This window comes from Colletotrichum lupini, chromosome 4 (genome assembly GCF_023278565.1).
Source record: "Colletotrichum lupini chromosome 4, complete sequence".
Lineage (NCBI taxonomy): Eukaryota > Fungi > Ascomycota > Sordariomycetes > Glomerellales > Glomerellaceae > Colletotrichum > Colletotrichum lupini.
In genome coordinates, this window is record NC_064677.1 from 1130824 (window position 1) to 1145982 (window position 15159).

Sequence of the window (15159 nt, forward strand, 5' to 3'; positions counted from 1 at the left end):
GGAAAGCAACAATGTCTTTGCAAATCGAGCCTTAATCTTGTCATAGCCCTCAACCCATGGCGAAAGATATAGGCCATTGTTGTATTTAAATAAGTCACAATTGTAAGTAGCATGGGTCTGAACGAACTTGGCATCGAAAGAGAAGGAGGCTTGCTGTGATTGTAGACATTCCAGAGCTCCGCAAGGCGAGTGAAGGCAACGGCCCCACCTTTCCACCCTCACCTGCCACGCTCGGTGAGGCCAAATTCCGGCTCGGAAAAACACCAGCTTCCAGCTACCTGTCTCCCCCAGAGCCCGCCTTCACTTTTCATCATCCACCACCCAAACCGCCCTGGCCCGCGATCGCGACAAGCTACTCCCCTCCACCCATCTCGACCTAAATCCCCACGACAGCTCGCCCTCGACTCTCCCAAACAACCACAATCATGACGTCCACAATTGGCATTCCCATCAAGCTCCTCAACGAGGCACAGGTACCTACAACCTCGCCCCCTAATAAAGACCACGCCAGAAAGCTAACCATTCGCGCGCGCAGGGCCACATCGTCACCCTCGAAATCACATCAGGTCAAACCTACCGCGGCAAGCTCCTCGAAGGTACCCCCTCCCTCCACCCTGCCATCCCCTAACTCAGTCACAGAGAGCAGCCCGCTAACATCTCACCTCTCCCCAACAGCCGAAGACAACATGAACGTCCAGCTCAAAGACATCACCGTCACCGCCCGCGACGGCCGCGTCTCCCACCTCGACCAGGTCTACATCCGCGGCTCCCACGTCCGCTTCTTCATCGTCCCGGACATGCTGCGCAACGCGCCCATGTTCCGCTCCCGCAACGTCCGCGGCCGCGGTGTCGGTATGGCGCGTGGTCGCGCGACCGTGAGCAGGGCGAGGGCCAGCGGGCGCGGAGGACGCTAGGATCGGAATCCGCATTCGCAGGATGCCTCTTCGACTCGGCCTTGAAGAAATATAGACCGCCCGCGATATGGACTTTTGCGCGTGGGAGAGAGAGTGGAAGAGAGCAAGAAGACACCAAAGGGGAAGACTTTCGAGACGAGACACAGCGCGCATTTTTCCTTTCATGACGGACGCTACTCTTCCGTCTATTGAAGAGCCGGAGGAAAGGTCGGGTGAGGGGACTTTGGATTCTCACTCTAGGGGAACCCGGAGGCTGTTCAGCATCGTCCTTCGGGGACAAAAAAGTTCCAGGCGTTTTAAAGGGGTTTTGAAGGTTTCACGGGGGAAAGTCCCCGAGTATTGCAAAGGCGGATACCAGCCGAGGGAGGGCAAGGGAAACATACGAAACAGTGCGAGGCACGATACTTGAGGCCTGATTTCTCCCCGAGGAGAACAATACCCGGGCAGTCTGAGGATGTCACTGGTCGGCTAGTATGGGGGAAATGACGGTTGCTAGGGTAGGCCTCACTCTTTCTCTAATCTTGAAGAGCCAGCCGTCATCCAACCCTCAGCTGACACAGAAAGCCAGGTGCCACAGCCAAAGATACCGCAGCAATAGAATGCAAACGCCCCTCTCGGCGCCCAATTTCTCGTGTCTTTTTGTCTGGTATCGGAACTTCGTGCGTGCATGTGCATGTCTATCATGGACATTGTGTTTATACATTATACAGATGATGATACAAACCTCGTGACATGCAATCCCCTCCCTCTTGCTCATATCACTTCTACTTCAACCGCTTAAGCGCATCCTCGGCCTTCTCAACAAGCTCCTTGGCCCTGCGAAGCTCCTCCGCGCCCTCAACAGCAGCCCCTTTCCTTGACCCATCAAGCGTATCCGCGACGCTCTGCTCGACACCCCGTACCGCCTTGCGCCCTTCCTCCCGCACCTCGCCCTCCCAGTACGTCCGCGCCGTCTCCCACTTGGTCTGCAACCTGCGCAGGCTCCACATCACGCCCAGCGCCGCGACGGCGCCGGCCTCGTAGATGGAGGAAGCGTACTGCGATACGTAAAGCAGACCCGCAAGCGCCGTCGTCAGGGCCGAGGTGCTCGAGGCCTGGAGGACGAGCTTCTGCGCGAGGGCCTGTAGTGCGGGAACGGTTTCCTCGTGGAGGTAGCGTCGCGTGAAGGCGATGTGTGTCGGCCATTTGGGCTTCTGCGTCACGGCCTTGGCGACGGTGCTGCTCTCGGGCAGGGATTTCTGAAGTTCGGATGTCGGCTGCGCGTACACCGGTGGTTCAGTGGTGGTCGAAGCGACGCCGGACTCGGCGATGCGGCCGGCTAGGTACACCAGCTCCCTCTCTGCGCCGGGGAGGAAGCGCTGGCTGAGCATGTCGGTCGTGAGGACGCCCACGTCGTCGACTCGCCAGAAGAGCTTCCACCAGCCCAGCTTGCGCCATCTCGTGCCCGCGAACGCGAGGTCGAGCTGCTGCTGGAGCTCCTCGTGCGCGAACTGGGACCACTGCGCCAGTCTCTCGTTCATGATGGTTAGCCCGGATGACGCGGCCTCCGTGGACAGGCGTCCTGAAAGCAAGCGCGATTCCTCGGCTTCAATCTCTGCGAGGGCGTTGCGGAGTAGTGAGGCGACCAGGAGACGAACTGCTGGCTTGGTAGCCGGGCCCTCGTCCGTCTGCACGCCTGTCTTGAGCCATTGAATAAGGACAGGCACATTACTCTTGTACCATGCCCTCTCATACTCCATAGCATTGGCAATATTCTGGCGAATAAGATCAAGTCCCTTGCTGCCCACCGACACATCAATCGGCTGGAACGTGACGCCCGCCTCCTTCTCCACAGAATACTCTGGCAAGTTGACAGCACCAAAGACGGTATCACGATACTCGGCCAACGGCAGAGCCGCAACCGAAGCAGCGCCCATAACGCCCCCAGAAACAACCAAAGCCTTGTGCACTGGCGTCGTAATAGGCGTGTACCGCCCCGTGTTGGACGGGATATCCACCGTCGGCACAAGAACAGCCTCCTCAACATCCTGCACCGCCTTCTCGCCCGGTCCCGGGACAGAACTAAAGGGGTTCACCTCCATAAGCAAAAGCTCAATCCCGTGTCCATTCAACGCAGGCGACGACACATCGAGCTCGTGCAGCAGATTCGTCTTTGATATCGTCACGCGCGGCGCGGCCTCCGCGGCATTGTGCTCCTGCCCGATGCGCACCACGAGCGGGTGCGACGGGTCATGCTGCGCTAATTCCCTTTCCCACTCCGCCTCGTCGCCCAGGGGATCCGCGAGAAGTAATCGGAGAAGGTCCTTTGCCGCCTTGCCCTGCTCCGCGCTGCCGTTGGCGAGGGAGAGAATTGCGATGCGGATGGACTCCTGGCCTGGATCCTGGCGCAGACCCTGAAGCGCGAGCTGTAGGCGGGAAAGGTTCACATGGTTGACGGCATGTTTTTGGAGCTCTAGTAGGGTGTCGATGAGTTCTTGCCTCGGGTTCTCGGGTGCGATGGTCTCTTGTGGCGGTAGTGATGCTGTCGACTCGGTGGACTGGAAGCGGCGTTGTCTCAATGCCTTTCTTGCTTGATTGCGGCTGTTGGTGGTGGCATTGGTTCTCGTCGTAGGTCGCGAGGGTGCGGAAAGCGAGCAGAACAGGCATACTGCGCGTGAAGGGATCGCGGTATTCTGCTTTGCGGCCGTCAGGGAAGAGGCGGCGCGGCCTGCGATTGGCCTCAATGGGATTCGTGGAGGCATCGTAGAGGGGCTGCAAGAGAGGAGGGGAGTGTGTGTCCCGTCTCTTGCTTTCCTGGGTACGACGGAACGAAAGGAGTGAACCGTCGAGAATTGGATTCGTGGTTGAATGATGTCGGCTGGGCAGACGGGTGGACAGAGCTCCCAAAAAATGCTCGGTGAACCCGACCCAAGCTCCGATCCATGTACAGCCGTCGGGCTAAACTTCGGAGAACCACTGGAGCAGGGAAGTTCCCCCCCCCCCACCCCCGCCAATCTGCCACCACTATGACCACCACTAACCGACCCGGAGGTCCCAACTGTTCACTTCCGTGCTGTGTAAGTCACCGGAGATATCAACCCGACAACCATCTTGATCCCTGGCCTTCCCTCGATCATTGCCTACAAACCTCGCATCTCTCCCCATCCTTCTTCAGCTCTCCGCGACTCTAAACCTCTCGATCCGAGTCAACCCGAGACACGCAACACCGCGCCAGCCATGGCCCAATCCACCGCCCACCGCCGGCTCCTCCAAGAGTACCGCGCCCTGACAAACAACCCCCCAGAAGGCATCACCGCCGGCCCCGTATCCGAAGATGACCTCCTTCACTGGGAGGCCCTGATCCAAGGCCCCGAGGGAACACCCTTCGAAGGCGGCGTCTTCCCCGCCGAGCTCAAGTTCCCCAAGGACTACCCTCTCGCCCCACCGACCATGAAGTTCCTCGTCGACATGTGGCATCCGAATAGTACAGTCTCCTATTGCCCACCCCTGATATGGACCTAATAGAAAAGTGAAAGACATTGCTGACCACAAACCCAGTCTACCCAAGCGGCCTAGTCTGCATCTCCATCCTCCACCCCCCAGGCGACGACCCAAACCACTACGAACACGCCTCGGAGCGCTGGTCCCCGATCCAGTCGGTCGAAAAGATCCTCATCTCCGTCATGAGCATGCTCGCCGAGCCAAACGACGAGAGCCCCGCCAACGTCGAGGCTGCAAAGATGTGGCGCGAGCGGAGGACGGAGTACGAGCAAAAGGTTCGCGACGGCGTCCGGCGGTCGCTAGGCCTGTGATGTGGCAGGTCTTCCTTCTGGCGATAACACATAAATACCTTATCCATAGAGTACCACTCGGCGGACTACTTCAGTAGAGAGAGATTTGAGGGATCAACGCAGGCAGACATAAGAGGGGTGCGGTCGACACTACAAGCATAGCACGGCGTTTGGGGAATCAATCAAACATGGCTTCGAATATTCACTTCCTTCGTCAATGCTTGCTTGCCCGCTTGCATTCGGGATAAATGCCCCCAGCTTTCGTGCCATGCTTGCAGTACTAAATCCGCTCCTTCACACGTCTAAGCCCTCTCTTCCATGCAGCCCCTAAAGTATTTACAATCCGTTCTCGGACTTGAACTTATCCCAACTCTCATTCAACGTCGCAAAGACCGTAGCAGCGATAAGTCTCACCTCCGTGCTAGCGTCTTGTGGAAGCTACACATTGTTAGCGCAGGCCCATAGTCACCAAGTAAATCAAAAATAACGTACCTTATCGGGATGACACTTAGCAATGGCCTTCATGTAGTGAATCTTCACCTTGTTGGCCATGACAAGCTCGTGCAGCCCAACCTTCTTCCATCCGCTGTTTTCCCAGAGAACCGAGTCCAAGCTACCGATGAGAGCACGCAGGTTATCTCTCTTGCCATCTCTCCATGCCGCAATCTTGGCGTCAACCTTCTCCGACAGCGCAAACTTCTCATCGTCTTCTTGCGCCGCTGCTTGATTCTGCTTGCGCAAGCGCTCCACGGCTTCCATGTTCTTAGCAGAAGCTGCTACAGGGCGTGGCCGAGCAGGAGCAGTAGCGGCTGGTCTAGGCTTGGGCTTGGGCTTGGGAGCCAGGGCTGACTGGCATCTTTGTCGGCCAGAGATAGCGGTAGGACCGCCGACGCCGTTCTTCACGCAGGTTGACCAGACGGCGTGGGCATCGCCCCATCGCTCCATCTGTTCGAGGGCCTCGGCCTTGCGGCTCAATGCCTTGCCGTACAGATCCCGCATATCGCGATTCTCCTGGGTGCCGGTGTCGCCCACAACAGACACCTGCTCGCCTTGACCTCCACCAGGACCAATGATCTTGAGTGCAGCATCAGCGTCTTCAACAGCACGCTTGGGTTCGCCGTTCTTCAACGATGTCAACGCGCGGTTTGTGAGGATAACAATCGCAAGAGGATGCGAAGATGGCACAGCAGATAGTGATGACGTATAAGATGAATGAGCTGCGCCGTAATCTCCTCTCTTGAAGTGAGCAGTTCCATCGAGACGGTGTTTTGTTGACTGTTGTACCGCCGCAGGTGTAATGGGTGGGATTTGACGAGCGGGACGAGGGGCTGGCTTGGGAGATGGAGGTCTTGCAGGCCGCGAGGCTTGGGAGGGCTGGACGGGTCGTGATGGCTGCGATGATTGAGCTGGGCGATGAGGGAGTGATTGCGAGGGCTTCGGAGCTTGTGAACCGAAAAGCAGGTCCGGGTCCTCCTGCTGGGACGCAGGCGCTTCCGGCTGAGGTGTCGCCTTCTTCCTCCTAGCAGGGCTGACATACGAAGCCGCGCTGTCGTCCGCCATTGCCAGCTTGCTTGCGCGACTTCTTGAATCCGGTATTGCTGGGCCGCTCTGCTGCTGCCATCTGGGTACCGGAGTGCCTCTGCCGCTTGACGGGGCCGATGCCGCAGGAGACTGGTCTCTTGGGGATGCTGTCCGGCGAGGGGCCTCTGGTCTCGAAGACTGCGACGATTGCCCGGCTTTTCTTTGTGGTCGACCGCCAGACTCCAGCATCATAGCCTCGTCTGTAGCCTCGGCCACCCGCCGCTCAGGCTGAGCACGATCAGCTTGTGCTGAGCGCATCCATTTCGGCTGGCTAGGGTCGCCCTCGGGTTGGTTAAAGTCTGCCACTGCAGCCGCCACCTGCTTCTTGCTAGTCTTCCAGAGAGAGTTGGCTGTTTTGAAAAGGCTATTTCCCATAGCCGCCGCAGTCTTTGAGAAGTCAGCTTCACCGGCAGGGGATCTGGTGTCAGCCCGTCTTTGACTATCCTGTCTGCCACCATCATCTCGTCCTCTCCTTGAAGCAGCGGCTGGATCCTTTCCTTGAGCCTTCGCCTTGGCTTGTCGGTGAGCATCGTCCAAAAGCCAGTTGGCCGCTGCTTGCACATTCAACCCCGCACCACTCTCTGTTAAACCCCTTCGAGCGTTTTCAGGGGTGAAGCCGTAATCGACGAGCTGTGCGACAGCCTTGTCAAATTCGGCCATCTCGCCCCTGGGAGCTGGCTGCCGTTCATCATCTGAGCTGGAGTCAGATGCCTCAATGGGTTTTCCGGGCTCAGGCCCCTTGGGCTGTGGGGTGGGTTGCTTGCGCCGAACTTCTTCGACCGGACGGGCTAGGTCTCCGAGGAAGTCGTCATCATCATCGTTCGTCGGAGGGGGTGCTGGAGATGCGGCCTTGGGCTTCAGTTGGTTCAGACCAAACGGATCGTCGTCGTCCCCAAAGCCGCCATTGGCAGGGGCAGGCGCCTGATTCCATGCGGTTGGGTTGCTGAGGTCCAAGCCAGGGGCGATCGCAGGCGAGAGGCTCTTCTGAGGAGGCGGAGGGTAGTGGCTAGCATTGTCGACCTTGGTCTCAGAGTTGAACGCCGCGAAGAGGTCGTCATCATCACTGGCCTTCTTGCCCGTAGAAGAGCCAGGGGACAGTATGCCAGGGGACGTCGTCCTCGATACTGAGCCCGATCCCAGCGTATCCAAGAAACCACCGCCAAATTGCGCCTGCGCTTGTTTCTTCCTCTCCTCCTCCTTCTTCCTCTTCTCAGCCTCGAGTCGCTGCTGCTGTTCCAGCAAGGTGAGTTTCGATGTCGGTTTCGCAGCCCCGGCACCACCAAAGCTCATCAAGTTGCTGAAACTATCGGCTGGCGGCTTCGCGGGTGGAGGTTTCGCAGCCACGGCTCCTGATCCTTGGGCGGACAGAGGCGTGTTACGGCCAGAGGGAAAGGGGGATGGTGTTGAGTTGGCCGGTCGCATGGAGCCGAAGTAGTTGGCGCCCGAGGGGTTCATCGGCGGCGGCTTGTTGTTCGTCGTGTTGGTCGACGACGACCAATTCAATCCCGAGAGATCATCCATCGTTAAAATTTGGTGAAAGTCAAGGTGTAAACTTCATTTCATGAGCTTCGTGAGGTCGTGAGGGCATCGAAGGTGGCTCAATGCATCGTTTTCGGCTGCTTGTTGACTTTCGAATGCCACTTGTTCCTGCATCGGGCTTCGTTGATTGCGTGCGGTGCCGTGTGCACGTAAGGTGGCATGTGGGACAAGTGTGGCTGAAGCTGAGGTCGATTTGGCTGGTGACTGCCGACTGCGCCACATGGGGCGGAGTGAGGAGACACATCGGCGTTAAGAGTTAGGTGCCATTCAGAGCGCACGACCCAGCAGATTAGATTTCACGGGTGGCGCCGAAAGCGAAGATAGGGGTAAACAGATATGCCGCGTTTGGGATGATCGCTGCTGTCACTTTGAGATTGTGGCATAAACCCAATTGCTACTTACTAAGTTACTGCTCACTCCGTCCGCCCATTTCGATGAGCTCCTTGGCCTTGGCCAAAGTCACAAGCTTCGGCTGCATGAAATGAACTCCACACAGCTTCGGAACCCAAGCCACATCGAACACTGCGCCGAATTCCAGTTGCTGGCGAATTCCAGCAAGCCATTGTTTGCACATTCCTGCGAGTCGCATCTCGAACTCCCCGGGATCAACATGCCTTGGGCGAAGTTCAGCTGGCAAGTGATGGTGGCCGTGTTTCCGACACTCTTCATTCCCGGCGCTGTCTTCTGTGGTTCATATCCCCAGCTTCCAAATGACGTTCTAGCAAGTCTACCACTGGCACCAGGTCTACGGCTTCATCAACTACCGCGATATTTGCTGAGAAACGGAGCCCCGGGTCGGATTAACCCCATTGACAAGTACGTCATTACCTCTGGGATGAATAGCGAGGGTCATGGTCAAGGGATAGGAGCGCATCTCAATCACTTCGAAACCCCCGGCTGACGGGTCTACTACCGCGGCTGTTCGGCCGATAGTCCCGCCCAATATCTGGGTCTTGAGTAGGATTCGGGTCCCTGAGATTTGTGCCCCTGATTGTTCGGATGGAAATCACTGTCTTACGTGTCGTCGATTTGCTGATGGCTCCATCCCATTGTCTCTTGATTCCTGAGGAGCTGGGAGCACAGGAAGGAAGCATTCCTTCACTGGAACGAGCCATGAGAAACTTTGCGGGGTATGTCTTTTTCTAGGGTCATGAAAGGGCAGACGTGACTTGTTGGACGATCTAATGGTCGGTCCGAACAGCGAATAGAGGCAAACGACAGGAACAAAGATATGGATAGTGTGGCATACGGAGTGAGGTCCGCACCAGAGGACCACAGTTCATGTCTCCAAGCTTATGCGTTTCCGAATTGCAAGCATCATTGAGTTGCTTGCCTACGTAGTATACTGTATGGTTGTTCTCTGGTCAATCCGTGGATGCAACTACCGTAAAAACTCACGCCGTTCGAACGGTACTGTTTCCTCGCTTGGAGAAACAATGAGAGTAAGCTTAAAAATTGACTCCTGGAGACAGGCAGACAAACCTCTCGCGTTTGAAGGGCAGCGCAAAAGTCGGAAGTTTCTGGGAGTGTGGTGCAACGCACCGCAAATCATTGGGACGACAAGCCTTGGCTGTTGGTGCCGTACTCTATGTAGAAGTTCAGGTGGTTGGCGCACCGCCTCAATCGGTCAAGGTGCTGAAACTCGCTGCATGTGTCGCGGGCTGGGATCTTCCCTGGAAGTGGTGATCAGGGGAAGAAGATCTCGAGAAGGCTGAGCTGAGCTGAGCTGGTGGTGTGTTCGTACGGTGTGCTAGCTAGTGCATCCGTACGGCGGTGGCGACGGTAAAACCGTCGTGGATCAGAGGAGCTTCTTCCAACATCATTGCCACATGCCAGTGTGCTTCCTCAGTTCGGACTACAGATATGTGGCTCTTCCACAATGTCGTCACCCAGAAGTTCATAATACGAGGATGAAGAGCTGGAGATGCCGATGAGCGCTGATTACGGGCAACTTTATTTTGGTTCGGAGCTGAGTCGCGAGGCGCTGCTCGGTTTGCTGAGCGGGCCGTGTCCATGCCAATCTGAAGATCTGGCAAACGGACCCTTGCTTTGGGTTATGACGATAATCTCAAACTTGACTCGTAATTGATCAGCGAGAATAGCATATAATTTGCGATGAAAGGCCCGTCGGGAGCTGAACAGGAGGTCGCACATGGCGAGACATGCTGTTCGTATTAGCAAGTGCGCCGCTCATCAGACGAGGAATAACAGTGCTGTTCGGGCACTATTTCTTCTTGGTTATAGGGATAAAGGCCGCCAGGCGATCACCCGAAGACTGCCGGCCGTTGAAGCGGAAGAAGGAAGCAAAAAGCGCCAGTGTCATCTTGACATGGCTGAAATGTTTGCTTCTGTCTCGTGCGATTAACGCCAGGCTTGAACAGCCACCGAGGGGGGACAACGCGCTGTCGCACGAGGGTGCCAAGTGGCGACCGTTGCCTCGAGTAAAATGAGACAGGCAGTTGTGTGCGTCTCTGGATTAGGGTCCGGCCCAAGGATGTCGTGCGAAGGAGGGGGGTTCAAATCTCGTGATGGAATTGTTTCCTTCTCGATGTTCGCTGCCAAGAAAGAAGGTGAAGGCTCAGCTAAGTGCCTGTAGTGCGAGGGCTCGTTTTGACTGCTGTGTCTGCATGTTAGTATTCGTACATTGGCTCCTCATCACTGGGTAATGGCGCGAGGCTCAGCCGCACGAGGTATGTTTGTGGGCGCTGAGCAGCAGCGGAGCGTTGGTCTTTCCGGGATCCATGTGAGGATGCATGTGTCGCCCTACAAATAATCTCCTTGGATCGCCAGAATATTCGAGGGGTTTGTTCTCTTGTTCCTGGCGCACAGAGAGCATGGTGGCCGGTCATCCCGATGACAGCTGAGCCAACTTCCAAGCGGGTACGAATATCCGTAAGGTAGCGAGGGTTTGCTCGGTACCACGGCCGAATGACAAGGAGAAGAATAGCAATCTCGTGGTTTCATCGTTTCTAGCATCTACGCGGCGCAAATTTGCCGCAAAAATGGGCATGATTGCTTCGTGAACCGTGATTGCTTCTTTCGTCTGCGCACCTTTACGCAACAATGGAACCAGATTCCAGAGCTTACTGCGCATGCGTAGAGGTGCAGAGGTCTGGTGCAGCTATCCTGCCGTGGCTGCCGTGGATTGATCCCGATATCCATATTAAAGATGGCCAGCAGATTATAGGGCGAAGATGATCCGGGGTCGGGTGGCCGGAGGATGGATGATAGGTTGAAAGAGGCAAAGACAAAGCGTCCGTTGCGGCGCCGGTGTGTTATCCCCTGGTTCAAATTGAGAAGTCGCTCTCTGTGGACGTTGATTGTGACTTCCTCGTCGGAGCCGGCGCCTGCTGGGAATTTTGGCTTCCAGAGGGACTTTACTGCATTAGGCGGGCAGCTTGCAGATGCCTGACGTTAGCGCAGATCCCAGCCGCCCGTTCGGCCCCATCTGACCTTCTGGTCTGGCAGCGGACACCATTTTCATTGGTCAAAAATGTCAAGAGCTGTCAGGGGGGAAAGGAGCGTGATTGGCTTTTGCATTGTTCCATGCAATTGGATCCCACCCGGGTGGAGTACGTACCTAAAGTGAGATCTCCTCCTGCCCCTCTCTCGACCCCGTTCCTGCCTTCCCCCGAAGTACCTTTCAAAAGGGGGCAAGAGGGACGCACAACCAACGGCTCAAGTACCCAAGTTCCTCCCCAAGTAAGGCAAAGTACCATACATGGGGTTTATCCATACTGCGCTGCTCCTTCCATTATGCGCTGGTATGGAAGCTACAAGACCAGGGGAAGGAATGGAACGAACGGAGGAACGGCAGTGATAGCCAGTCACAGTTGGCGTGTTCGTCCCTCCTTCTCAAGTAAGGCAGGTTTCGTTCTCTTCCTCCTTCCCTCCCCCCACACCGGGACAGGAGCATCCCGTCACACCGTGTCATTGGCTGCAGATCCTCAGACGAAAGAAAGAAGGGGCTCCGGGATTCTTGCCCTGGGGAATCGAGGTGTCTCTTCTCTTGGCTTGACATTTTCTTCTTGTCCATCTAAAAGACTCCAGTTCATCATCTCCATTTTCTACTCCATACGACCACTTGGCTTCGGGTCCATCTGTGATCATCTGCAATGCGGATATTTGGTTGCTCCTTTGGGTCGTTACTCAAGTGGCCCCCAATTTGCCCATGCCCAGCACGGTGGCTGCGGTTGTGGATGCAACCGCCGGTACCTGCATATCGCGTTTGTCAATCTGGAGCCATTCGCGGTATTTCCATGATGATCTTAGTTACCTTTCTCCGTACGGCACATGTACTGATCAAAAGTAGTGTAATTCTGCAGGCTACGCCGGTACACCCCGAGCTATCGCATCACACCGTCCTTCACATCTCCCGCCAAACCGTTGGTGCTAAATGCTTGGTGCCATGCACGATGCGCAACGATGCAGCCGTAACCCGAACGTGGACTGGCCAAACAGCCTGCAATGTGGTGTCATCGCCGTGATCCTCCATTTCGGCTGGCTCGTAAGGCCAGCGATACAAACGTGAAGCAGCCACAAGTTTCCAACAGCAGTGTCTGACCAGCTTGCGCCGCTGCGCCGCCAGCACCGGCTGCCCGACACATCGAAATGCATCGCAGCGGCGCATCGCACGGCGCAGCATGATCAACATCCCCCATCCGCGCTTCGTCATCGCACCTCTCCGCTGAGTCTCTCACAGTCATAACTCATCTCGTCCCATGCTCAGCAACCCAATTCCATCTCGCAGACTCGCACTGGCATTGCCGGCCATCCTCGCATTTAGTCTAACCCAGTGCTGCAATGGTCCATCTGCAATGTCCGTACCCATATGGGTCGGTCTCCTCTTCTGCGATGGATCCAAGGCCGCCGCTTCGCCTCTCTGTTCTGGTCATTGCTTCATGCTTCTTTTACGCTATAGTCTGTCGTTGTATAGACTATAGAGTAGAGTACAAGAAATTTCGCCTTTTCGCCTCTCGCTTCTCGTATACCCTCGACTCCTGCGTCCGCCGTCGTCTGGAGTACAGCAGAAAGGCGTCGTGGTTGGCTCCATGGAGTCAAGCATCAAGCATTGGATGATATGCAAAGGGGGCAAGGCCGCGAGGGGCCAAGCGGCAAGCGGCAAGCCTTCAGGTACTTTTCCTGTGGTAGCCAAACGTCGAGGGGTACAAGCCACCTCCCACACCACCGGTACATTCGCCATGTACCCAGCTTGCCCACGTCACACGGCCAGCAGGATCCTGGTCGCGTCGCGCTGGCCCGGCCCCTTGAAGCAGTGCCTTAATCTATTCCAACCCACATCCAGAGCGATCCCGACCACACACACTGTTCGCCCGACCACTGCCCTGGGGCATATCGCCGTTCCATGCTGGAAGGATTGAGGGCACATACGGAGTACCTTACCACCCTACCTAGGCTGGCCGCCAGAGCCCTGGTTCAATCGTTCAGTGGTTGCGTCGCAGTGGCTGCACCTCGGAGACAGGAGGCGGCTGTCGTCCGCTGTCACTAACACAATCTCGAGCCAAGAAGGAGAGTTTCAAGAGACCCCTCAATCAGAGGCCAGAGAAGCAACGACGCTTACCCACCAGAAGCCCGGTCATGAGGTCCACGACTCCTTTGTAGCGGCAGTCAGTGCCCTCGTCTGGTCTGAGCATTGGCGCAATGAACAGATGAATTCTAAGGTAGGAACCACCAGACGAACACCTGTTACTGGCATTTGCAGGCGCAGCGTTGCTCAATCCCAGACCCCTGATAGTGAGGGCGAGAGATAGAGAAAGGTGTAATTACTATGTATGTTCTCGAGGAGAACGGGAAGAGAATGCGCCATTTCTTCTCGTGACCCCATGTTCCCCCATTTCCTTTGCCTTTGCTTGGCTATCCTCGTCGGAAGGTAGAACCAAACCAAACGGGGCTAAGAGCGAGGAGAGAACAACTTGAGCAAGCGCTCCATCTCATCTCATCTGTAAGAAGTCACTGCCCGCTTCCCCCGTTTGTTCGCTCGTTCCCCCCAGTGGCCAAGAACGGGGATCAATGGAGATGAGCCATGGCATGGTGGTGCCTGCTTTCCAAAGTAACCTACGCAGTACGGATAGTGACTACTGCGTAGCGTCCAAATGAGAGTGCAAGAGGAATAGGAAGACCTGAACAAGGCGAAAGGGGAGTGGAAGAAGTTGCCGTAAACTGCACAGCAAAAAGGGCTCCAGCAAGTTAGCAACCTCGTTCGGCATCCCATCCCTCGACCCCTGTCTTGCGCCCCCCGTTCACCCTTCCCACCCCCCTTGAGAGTTCCCGCCTTGCATCCCACCACCAGAAATGCCATATCCTCTAGCCATGTCTCTCACTCCACCTGCCCACCCGTTTCCTTCTCTTTAGATGCCCTTTTTCTGCATCACCTTCATTCCAGTGTTCACCTTCTTGTCCCCTCGTTTCTCCCCCTCCTTTCGTCACCTACACGGGGTCTTTCGACTGTCACTCTCTCAAATCACGCTCACTCTCAACGCTCGCTCTCTCGCACTTGTGGCCTCGCCCTTCTTCTTAGGGTCGTCGCACTCAGCCATTCCTTTTTCTGTTTTTTAAACCTTGACAAGAAAAATCCACAAGCTGCGGATTACGCTCCTTTTCTTGGCTTTCCTGCTACTCGTAGTCAGGACTAACCAGCACATTCATTTCTCTTGGACCCCGTTTGGTGTGTGTGTGTTGATCGCATTTGTTTCTCGCCTCGAACTTTCGGGCAAACTCATAGGAGGATCGACAAGACGAAAAGCCGAATTCGCCAACTTCTGGTATCATCGTAACGGTTTTCCAACCTCCCGCTTCCTCGCAACAAGACCTTCCGACTAGCGTCTTTACGACATCGTCTTACACCGCGCATCGCCTCGCAACCACCTCGCGTGTCGATCTTTCGACGCCAACACGAATAGATCAATCAACTTGTCGTAGTAGGAACGTACTCTGTGACGGTATAAGAAAAGGAATCAGCAATTTCGTCGCCAAATTCGCCGAATTCGCCAACCTGACTCACGGAGGTCTGTCTAAGCCGTAGAAACGCACTCACTCAACACATCCCGAACCTGAACTCTGCCGGTGGTGCTGGACATCGACGACGGAATATCGTAGGATCTCTGTGTTGTAGCAGCCTCGAATCAGCATTGCTGAGGATCAAACCCGAAGTCTCTTAGACATTGCCGAGCCCGGTCGAAAAACATCGCCAACTCTCTCACCGAGCCACCGCCGAAGCCTCCACCATTAAAATCCGTCACGTGTCCAGGAAACCAACTCCCGGCCACTGGAAAGCGCAAAAGCTGACGGAAGAAAATCACCTGGAAAGATCAAACTTTTTGTCGTCATTCCGAACA

General features: G+C 56.0%; 7 protein-coding genes across 7 annotated transcripts; 3 read left to right on the top strand and 4 right to left on the bottom strand.

The window, feature by feature from the left end:
* Positions 1 to 425: 425 nt before the first annotated feature.
* Positions 426 to 914, top strand: CLUP02_07450 (LSM domain-containing protein; the record flags this gene model as incomplete). Its single annotated transcript, XM_049286445.1, has 3 exons — positions 426 to 473; positions 536 to 596; positions 676 to 914. The coding sequence occupies 3 exons, from the start codon at positions 426 to 428 to the stop codon at positions 912 to 914; spliced, it is 348 nt and encodes a 115-aa protein (XP_049143588.1).
* A 764-nt stretch (positions 915 to 1678) lies between these two features.
* CLUP02_07451 (uncharacterized protein) lies at positions 1679 to 3655 on the bottom strand (the record flags this gene model as incomplete). Its single annotated transcript, XM_049286446.1, has 1 exon — positions 1679 to 3655. One exon carries the CDS (start codon positions 3653 to 3655, stop codon positions 1679 to 1681), a length of 1977 nt encoding a protein of 658 aa, XP_049143589.1.
* Positions 3656 to 4130: 475 nt separating this feature from the next.
* Positions 4131 to 4705, top strand: CLUP02_07452 (ubiquitin-conjugating enzyme E2-18 kDa; the record flags this gene model as incomplete). The annotated part of the gene is made up of 2 exons (XM_049286447.1): positions 4131 to 4377; positions 4452 to 4705. The coding sequence occupies 2 exons, from the start codon at positions 4131 to 4133 to the stop codon at positions 4703 to 4705; spliced, it is 501 nt and encodes a 166-aa protein (XP_049143590.1).
* A 161-nt stretch (positions 4706 to 4866) lies between these two features.
* On the bottom strand, positions 4867 to 7786 carry CLUP02_07453 (UBA/TS-N domain-containing protein; the record flags this gene model as incomplete). Its single annotated transcript, XM_049286448.1, has 3 exons — positions 4867 to 4942; positions 5025 to 5122; positions 5177 to 7786. 3 exons carry the CDS (start codon positions 7784 to 7786, stop codon positions 4867 to 4869), a joined length of 2784 nt encoding a protein of 927 aa, XP_049143591.1.
* Positions 7787 to 7863: 77 nt separating this feature from the next.
* On the bottom strand, positions 7864 to 10127 carry CLUP02_07454 (uncharacterized protein; the record flags this gene model as incomplete). Its single annotated transcript, XM_049286449.1, has 12 exons — positions 7864 to 8015; positions 8105 to 8164; positions 8222 to 8481; positions 8569 to 8776; positions 8823 to 8946; positions 9070 to 9164; positions 9203 to 9228; positions 9287 to 9390; positions 9447 to 9530; positions 9574 to 9800; positions 9847 to 9938; positions 10030 to 10127. 12 exons carry the CDS (start codon positions 10125 to 10127, stop codon positions 7864 to 7866), a joined length of 1530 nt encoding a protein of 509 aa, XP_049143592.1.
* A 38-nt stretch (positions 10128 to 10165) lies between these two features.
* CLUP02_07455 (uncharacterized protein) lies at positions 10166 to 11288 on the bottom strand (the record flags this gene model as incomplete). The annotated part of the gene is made up of 5 exons (XM_049286450.1): positions 10166 to 10418; positions 10448 to 10615; positions 10675 to 10847; positions 10892 to 11184; positions 11258 to 11288. 5 exons carry the CDS (start codon positions 11286 to 11288, stop codon positions 10166 to 10168), a joined length of 918 nt encoding a protein of 305 aa, XP_049143593.1.
* A 62-nt stretch (positions 11289 to 11350) lies between these two features.
* CLUP02_07456 (uncharacterized protein) lies at positions 11351 to 12495 on the top strand (the record flags this gene model as incomplete). Its single annotated transcript, XM_049286451.1, has 3 exons — positions 11351 to 12030; positions 12114 to 12287; positions 12348 to 12495. The coding sequence occupies 3 exons, from the start codon at positions 11351 to 11353 to the stop codon at positions 12493 to 12495; spliced, it is 1002 nt and encodes a 333-aa protein (XP_049143594.1).
* Between the last annotated feature and the right edge of the window lie 2664 nt (positions 12496 to 15159).